Below are 9,289 nucleotides of genomic sequence, written 5' to 3'. Positions count from 1 at the left end.
GTGTGTGTGTGTGTGTGTGTGTGTGTGTGTGTGTGTGTGTGTGTGTGTGTGTGTGTGTGTGTGTGTGTGAGACTTACAGTAAAAGTCTTGACATATTTGCTGAGCAGTTCGTTCACCACCTCCTGAGGCAGCAGAGGCTCCAGCTGATTTATGTCACACTCTGAGGACAGATCTGGATGGCCCATCATCTCAACACTGTAACGGATTTAACAAGAACATGTGAGTACAAGCTCAGAGCTAGCAGAAAACATCAGACTCACATCAGCATCTCAGAAAGTAATAATTAGACATGGGCAAATATCTTCTGTCAGTGATAACTTTTTTTGTGGTATTTCAGTATTAAAATATTTTCAATATTTGTTGTGATGTAAAAATTAAAAGGCAATTACTTTTACTGTTAATGCCTAAAATATATTCCATTACGCCTAATAAAAATTATTTTATAGGTATAATAGTATAAACTAAACTAAACAGATTTATTTATAGTCGTTTTAATTTGAATTTATTTTTAGCATTTTTATTTCTTTTAAGAAAACGAGACTGATGTTGTGTCTTTGGCCGACAACAAGTCAAGACTGAATGTTTGATCCACTACAAAATAAAATATTCAATAAAATTAATTGTCATTTTTATTTTACTTTTTGAAGAAAGCATAAAAGTTTGGGGAATTCCTCCCTCAGTCATACACACCTGACTGACTGCTCAGAGATGGTAGGACCAGGGGGATGACCAGAGAGTGAGGGGAGGACGCTTTGTCTCTGGTATTTTATTAAGTCATTTGAGTTGTACAGATTGTATATTCCTGACTCTACTCTTACTTTACTTTACGATACGTTATTGATCCCATGAAGGGAAATTACAGACTTAATCAGGCAATGGGCCCATTCTTACCATCCACAACGAGCAGAACTAATGTGGATAGGTACTGATGAACAAAATGTAGGGTTAGGAGGTTTTATCAGAAAGGATAAATAAACTGACCTTTTGTATGTATTGAGAACCCAGGTTAGAAGAGATACAATTTCATTTGCCTCCAAGTCATCTAAAGCCAGTTCCTTAACACGAGACGACGCCGCGTTGTGATAGAGGCCGAAAAACCTGTAACACATTTAGTAAGGGAAATGATACTTTCAATTCAACATCTGGTTTTAGAAATAAAGATGCTGCATCTCACAAGAAAACACATTTAAGTGTCCAAATGCCACTCAGAAAACCTTGTTTTGATCATACATGTATAAAAACAGACTGATATACTTCAGCTTTTATTACCTGTTGAAGGTGTTGTAGTGTGGGGGGAAGCACTGCACCATGAGGTTTTTCACAATAATAAGGTCATCAAGAACATATTTTCTTGTTATTTCGAGCAGACGGACAAGCCACATTTTATCCACCTCTCTGGTCACTGCCTGGGTGCTCTCAATGCGGGTGCTGACAGTGCCCTCCAACACCTGCAACAAAAAGATCAAAGAGCTGAGTCAAAACAAACACATCCTCTAAGGTCAGGTCCAGAACCTCCAAGACTCGGGTCAAAACAATCAGAACCTCCACAGGGCTGTACGTTAACTTTTTTAGCTCATAGCGCCGGTGCTACAGAGGTTGCTGATCTTGTAGCACAGAACAAAAAGTTGTAGCACCAGCATAAAATGTCTGTTCTAATCTCTAAAACCAAAAGCCTGAATGGTGAATAATATAGTGAGTATTGTTGTGGGACAGGAGTCACCAAACTTTTTGAGACTGAGCGCTACTTCAGGGGACAAACACAAAGAGCTACTTGTTTGATAAAAAACAGATTTATACAGTTCAGATTCAAATATAAAAAATTTACATATATGTGAATATTTAATTACTATGTTACATCTTAATGTTAATGACTCCTCATGATAGTTAGATAATAATTTACTATGAATAAGTTAATATTACTGTAAGTGATCAACAGATTTATCTTAGTCCAGAGTTCTCAGTTTAAATCTCTTTTGAAGAAAACAGAATCACTAAATGGATGAACAGCAGGGAACATGTTCATTTCCCCCTGACAGTTCAGAAATCACCAACAGAGACCCTCTTTCATCGCGCTCACGTGTGATTTCAGAGAACAGGATGGAATTAAGAGGCCTGGAAAAATCTCAGCTGCTCTGAGTAAAGGTAGTAAAGTCTGCAGCAGGAGCTGCTGAATAACTCTTGACCCTTTGTTATGTTGCAGATCAAAATGTGTCCGAGAACATCTTTTTAGGGTTTTAAGTTTCAAAATAATCTGACTCTTTCTGACTGTATCTGCTGTTAGTGTCTGAGTCAATAAAGTTTGTTTTTATCTTCTCTGTACGTATAAAGAGTAAGGAAGTTTCATGCCTAAAAAAATAATAAAATAAAAAACACCCATTTGTAACAGTTATTCAAAATACACATTTTTCTTTGTTCTAATTATACTAACTTTTATAGATACAAAATATCAGTTATGTAATATAAAAACAAGCATAGAAAAACTTCCAATCACTATGAAAATAATGTTTTTCTACATTTTAATGCATCTAAAGGGTTAATGTTCCTGACTGAAGGGAGGAGGAGGTGTGTCTTTGCTGCCTGGTGGGGACAATTTTTGACTATTTCCCCGGTACAAACAGCCTGGTGAGGACCCACTGTTTCTTATGGGGACAAAAGCCCAGTCCACATCACGGGGTAAATAAAATTTAGACTAGGTTTAGGGTCAGATGGGCTTTAGAAAATCCTGGTAAATGAATGAAGTCAATGCAAAGTCCCCATAAGGATAGAAGAACCACCGTGTATGTGTGTGTGTGTGTGGGGGGGGGGGGGGCAGCGAGGAAACAGCAGAGCGCTGCGGGGAGGAAGTTTGGAGTTTTTAGCACGAGTTGTGGCTAAAGCAGCTTCGGTTGGTAATTTTTGAGAGTTTTTGTTAAAACACAGACGGTGCATTTAAGTTATTTTTGGGAGCTAAGGTCAAAGTCTCAAAGTTCTTGACGAGTCTGTTGCAGGTCTGTCGCTGCCTCGCTCCGACAGAGGCGGGGGAAGCCCCCCTCCTTCTCTCTCTCTCTCCGTCTCTCTCTCCGTCCATCCCTCTCTCTCTCTCTCTCTCTCTCTCTGTCTCTCTCTCTCTGTCTCTCTCTCTCTGCATCTTCTGAACCGAGTCAGCTACGGGTTTTCGTTTAAAACAGTCCGAGTCAAATGTCTACATTATACATCGCTAGAATTTATTGTAGGTGACAATTTAATGCATTACAAAAATTACGGACGGACAGAAAAAAAAAGAGCTCAAATTTCTTCTGTAAGATTTTAAACCTCTGATCATTACCTCATAGAAGAGAGAAGAGATGCACCTGAAATTTTATTATTTTTCTGTCCCTAAAGCTTCCTGTGAAACAGTTTTGAGTGTATTTGAAGGAAAAGATTGAAACACAATCAAAAAAGAACATCTAAAAATGCTCAAACAGATATCCATCTGGAAATGACAAGATGTCTGAGGTCTTATCACCTCTCCTAATGTAGACTTCTGTGGAGTATTAGCTCCAACATCAACAGGCTCCTCTAGACAAGGACACATCCTGTCTGACTCTGTCCTCGTGCAGCTCTCAGCTAAAGACAGACTCAGGGTTTGTTCAAGTAATCCTGCTACAGAGCAGGGTTGGTTCACGGAGGAAGTTGAAAAGATAAGTTGACTCAGGATAATGGCTTTTTGAAACCCAAAACCCAGGATATGAACAGAGTTACACCAGAACTAACTCAGGATTTTCACTAATCCTGCTTTCTGAAACGAGGCCCAGGACTCATGTCAGGTACAAACACATCCTCCAGGACTCAGATCAAAGCTGCAAAGCTCTTGAACTCCCCCACTTGGGACTGTCACTAACATCAATCAGAATAGAGCATTTCACCTTCTTTCAGTTGAGAACCATGGCATGAACTACATAAAGATGACTCATCTCAAACGCTTCAGTTGGGCTGTGAACCAAACGTTTCAGGACTGGAACAATGAAGGACATCTTAAAGCAGTTGGGAACCATGGCTCAGGATAGGGACAGTGAGTAACTGAACACAGAGCCTGAGCAGGGATTTAGTCAGGCCCAGTTGCTTTTCGAGGGTTAATCCTCTGTATTATTCACCTGACGCTCAACACAGACAGTAAAGGTCCACTCTCCCAGTAGGATGGCAAACTTGGTGCAGTGAGAGGAATGTGACGACAGAGTGGGAGTAGAGGTTATTCAGAGCATGAAGCAATGATGAATCTTGTGGCCAATCTTCTATACTCTGGTCGATCATGGTCTTTATGCTTTTCCACATGATTTGAGGGTCATTTGTATCTAAATGACTTTAGATCCTTTGTTTCTTCAGACTGGGAGGCTGAATGTTGTTCTCAGTCCTGTTCTACCTCTCATTTGGATCACTCAAAATGTTACTGGAGCATAAAAAACAGCTCCATTAGGACACGTGGCGGTCATCTTTTTGTTTATTGGCAATGGATGATGTGTGGGAACCAGCTAGATTGAGTTGCGAGAAGAGAAGCAAAGTATGGCCTGTATGCATTGTTCCTGTTGGTGAAAACATGTTTTTTTTTTTTCAGTTTAAAGTCTCCTGCTGCCATGATGAAAGCCTCTTTGGTCTGGAGCTGACTGATGTGTTCGTGTAAGTCTTTAAGTGTAAGACTAATATTAGCACTGGGTGAGATATAAACAGCCACATGTACACTTAGTAAACTCCCAGCTGATAAAACTGGTAGCTCTGCTGACTCTGAACAGTGTCCACTCACCTGACTGCAGTTTGCATCGTGGTTTGATCATTAAAGATAGGCTCCGCCTCCCAGAGGTTTTCCAGACAGATGACACTGGTCAGGTTGAGTTCATGTTAGTGTGACGACTCCTGTCATCATTGGACTGATGTTTGTATGTTGTTCTTCAGGTGAAGTGGGTGCGGCCTGGAGTTAGCTGCAGACTGGGAGCACCTGGGTCAATTAGATCTGGCTGCTCTTGCTCTTCCCATAGCAAGCAGTCCAGTTAATCCTGTTGGGTTTATTTGTTATCATTATTGGGATTGGCAGGCCTTGATTTTATTTTTATTATGGTAGTTAGCGCAGAGTCCTATCAAAAGTCGAACCTCAGATTCTGGAGGAACAATGCGGGTTCCGTCCTGGCCATGGAACACTGGACCAACTCTTTACCCTCACTACGGTCCTCGAGGGATCATGGGAGTTTTGCCATCTAGTCTACATGTGTTTTGTAGACCGTGTTACTCAAGGTACACTGTGGGGGGTGCTATGTGAGTATGGTATTGTGTGTCAGTTGTTATGGGTCATTCAGTCTCTACACAAGCGGTGTGAGAGTTTGGTTCACATCACCAGTAAGTTGGACCCCTTCAGAGTGGGAGTTGGACTCCACCAGGGCTGCCCGTTGTCACTGATTCTATTCATAACTTACATGGACAGAATTTTTCGGTGCAGCCAGGGGCAGAGGGAGTCCGGTTTGGTGGCCTCAGGATTTCATCTCTACTGTTTGCGGATGATGTGGTTCTATTGGCGTCATCAAGCCAGGATCTTCAGCTCTCACTGGAGCGGTTCACAGCTGAGTGTGAAGTGGCTGGGATGAGGATCGCCACCTCCAAGTCTGAGTCCATGGTCCTCAGACAGAAAAGGGTGGGTTGCTCTCTCCAGGTTGGGGGTGAAGTTCTGCCTCAAGTGGAGGAGTTCAAGTATCTTGGGGTTTTGTTCATGAGTGAGGGAAGAATAGAGCGTGAGATTGACAGTTCGGTCGGTGCAGCTTCTGCAGTTTTGTGGACTCTGTACCTGTCTGTTGTGGTGAAGAGGGAGCTGAGCTGTAAGGCAAAGCTCTCTACGTTCCTACCCTCGCCTATGGTCACAAACTTTGAGTAGGGACCGAAAGAACGAGATCATGGATACAAGCGGACAAAATGAGTTTTCTCCACAGGGTAGCTGGACTCTCCCTTAGAGATAGGGTGAGAAGCTCAGTCATCCAGGAGGGACTCAGAGTAGAGCCGCTGCTCCTCCACGTCGAGAGGAGCCAGTTGAGGTGGTTCATCTGGTTAGGATGCCTCATGGACGCCTTCCTATAGTGAGGTGCTTCAGGCATGTCCAACTGGGAGGAGGCCCAGAGGAAGATACAGGACACACTGGAGAGATTATGTCTCTCAGCTGGCCTGGGAACGCTTTGAAGTCCTTCCAGAAGAGCTGGAAGAGGTGGCTGGAGAAAGAGAGGTGTGGGCTTCCCTGATCAAGCTGCTGACCCTACGACCCGACTTCAGATAAAGAGGAGGATAACGGATGAATAAATGGATAGTTAGCGCAGTAATTTAGTATAGTTTTGGTTTAGTTTGTTTGGTTGAATATTTCCTGTCTAACTTAAGTCAGGCTTTAAAAATCTACTTTAAAACAATAAAAAAAAAATTAATTTACTTTAAAAATCAGTGTGTCTCCTTTTTTGTCCTGACCTCCTGAGCCAGGTTGTGACATTAGTAAGATGTGTCTTTGTTGTTCAGTTGGAGCTCCATTAAGTCCATTTTATATGTGTTGTTAGAAACTCTTTCCTGTTAATGTGCACACGTCTTCCTGGCTCCTCTGAGGTGTTGGGTTTTGCTCCTACAGACCAGAAAACTCAAAGTCCGCAAACCTCCCTACCAAGGTTTTACATTTGGCTTATTTGTTAATGTGGGACAAAAAAACTTGTAAAGGTTCATTTGATATATAAACTTATTTAAACAAACTTTAGAGCCATTAAAGCTGGTAAATGAGAAGCTGCTGAACTGTTATGTGCTGCCAGGATAACTTAATGGATTTAACTTTTTATTTTCATCCTCTTGCCTTTAAACTTTGACTGTGTGTTGGAAGAAACACTGTAAACACGGTTATTACTCTCTTAAAATGCTTGTTTCATTCTACAAACATGAATAATCTGAGGGATTTTTAGTCTAGGGCACAGGTGTCTTATCCTGGTCTTAGAGGCACACTATCCTGCATGTTTTCCTTGTTTCTCTGCTCCAACACACCTGATGTAGTGATTTAATTACCTCTTTATATGAAGCAGAAGCCTGTTCACTACCTAATCGTGCAAATCAGGTGTGCTGGAGAAGAGGAACAAGAAAACTATGCAGGATGCAGGTCCAGGATTTGACACCTCTGGTCTAAGGAATGTGTTTGGCTAACTGCTGAGAACTTAAACAGGGATTTTATAGAAATGGCTATTTTTTCCTGTTTGTGTCATGTTTTTGTGGAAAACAGACTTGTTGTTGCAGACTGTGTGAATAAGTGAACACAGACATGTTGGAAAATGATCTTGAACCATCTTGATAAGGACTGATAGCAGGAACGGATGCTGACTCAATGGGACAATGCTGGATAAATAAAACATTAGATACAATAAAATCCTGTTAAAAGACAGGATTCAATCTTTAAAATATTTAATGTTAAAGTAAACTAGCAGTGCCAAGCATATACCAGTAGCAGCTGGAGACTTTAAAAAGGCCTGATGTTTAATATGGAAATAAAACAGGAAGTGGTTGTTAAATCTAATGTTTGAGAACTGAGGCCTGCTGCAGAACTTTACACTGGTGGATGTGAGCATTAAAAAAAGAAAAACTGACCAAGTTTTACCTGCCAAGCTATATTATTTGTAACTTTTGAGTACTTAAGAAGTACGACTTTTACGCTTTAGACTTCCTCTGACCTCAAACATCTTGTCCTTCCAGCGTTTGGGTCTTCCAGGCGGGATGAAGCCAGACTGTTTCTTTCGGTCAACCATTCGCCGATCGATCTTCTCCTCTCGCTCAATGATGCGGATCACAGACACCAACATGGTCGGGTCCCGGCGAACGGTCACCATGGACCTCTGCAGTACCATCCACAGCTGCTTGGCCAGCTCATCAGACAATCCTTGAACCTTGAGGAGAACCAGAACAGATTGAACAACATCAGGAATCAGAATCCGTCTCGATGCTGATTAAAACATAAAAAAGGCAGCTGTGGAAACTGTTTCATAAAAAATAATTCTTTCAAGTCTAAACTAAGTGAAGGGTTTAGGAACAGCTTTGACATTTACAACACTGGTTTTGGAACCAAACTAAAATAATAATTTGACCTGTTTTCTGTTTCTACAATCATCATGTTTGGTCGAGGTCATGTGTTGTGAACTTCTTTACAGCTGCAGGAGAGAATGAGCACATTTAAAATGTAAGATTAGATTAATCTTTACATTTGTTTCATAAGTTTTTCACTACAGTCAGGGCTGCACGGTATATGTGGTGGAAATGATATGAAGTTGGCCTGTGGTAGAAATTTACCCTCTACTGTCCTGTCATCAGTTACGTCATTGTACTTGTGTGAACAGGGCTATGAGTGCAGAGACAACTGAGCAGGAGTTTGAAATATTCTGAAAATAAATGAAGAAATATAGTGTTTTAAAACAGCCATAGAGAGAATAAATCCTCAAAATTTCCCCCTTCTGCTGTGGAAAATTACGAAGGGATCATTCCCCGCTCTCTCCTGCAGCACGTCTAGCAGAGCGAATCATTAACAACCACAGTTTTTCACACCCAAGTTGTCGAAGAAAAAAAACGTGTTTTTTATGTATTGTCACCCACAGAGATGATAAAAAGTTGGGGACGTTCGTTCAGTCATAAATCTTTCTTGTTAATGTAACAGTTGTCTCTGCTCTGATGATGAAGATGAGAGCGCAGCAGAGGGTCAGTTTAGCAGGCAGAAACTAATCGTGTGGCAGGCCAATATTACATTTATTTGGCTTCACCACACTTACATTCTAGTTATCTGAAATAGTTTTATGACAGGACTATGTGCAGCTTAAGCCCCTTCAGGTCCTGTCATACTGTAACATGTTGGGCAGCACTGAATTATTTTATGTCTAAATTACTAATTCTACTTTAAGTACTGGTTATAACATCCACTTTATTTTAACATTGTTGAAAATTTGAAAAATGTTTTTCTTTGTTGTTGAAACAGTTTTACAATTAACAGCGGGTAAAATAAGTATTGAACACGTCACCATTTTTCTCAGTAAATATATTACTAGAGGAGCTAATGACATGAAATTTTCACCAGATGTCGGTAACAACCCAAGTGATCCATACATACAAAGAAATCAAACCATAAATGTCCAGAAATGAAGTTATTTGTAGAGCTGGGTGATATGACCAAAATATCACGGTATTTTTTAACAATTATCACGATATCACGGTATTTTTTTTTTTATGCTTATCTGTGTTTGTTAACCACATTTTCTGCTGACTAAAAGAAAAACTACTGCAATAAAGTGACTAGTAC

At 40.7% G+C, this 9,289-nt stretch overlaps 1 protein-coding gene across 1 annotated transcript in view; it reads right to left on the bottom strand.

Moving 5' to 3' along the window:
- The window catches only part of exoc3 (exocyst complex component 3), a gene marked incomplete at its 5' end in the record, with an annotated part of 30,859 nt that overhangs the window by 18,027 nt on the left and 3,543 nt on the right, over window positions 1-9,289 (bottom strand). Inside the window, 4 exon segments of the mRNA XM_014020368.1 lie at window positions 78-195; window positions 982-1,098; window positions 1,270-1,448; window positions 7,680-7,892. Of these exon segments, the coding sequence (XP_013875822.1) occupies window positions 78-195; window positions 982-1,098; window positions 1,270-1,448; window positions 7,680-7,892 (627 nt within the window).

Source organism: Austrofundulus limnaeus, unplaced genomic scaffold, assembly GCF_001266775.1.
Source record: "Austrofundulus limnaeus strain Quisiro unplaced genomic scaffold, Austrofundulus_limnaeus-1.0 Scaffold250, whole genome shotgun sequence".
Taxonomy (NCBI): domain Eukaryota; kingdom Metazoa; phylum Chordata; class Actinopteri; order Cyprinodontiformes; family Rivulidae; genus Austrofundulus; species Austrofundulus limnaeus.
This window is presented reverse-complemented; position numbering and strand designations above follow the sequence as displayed.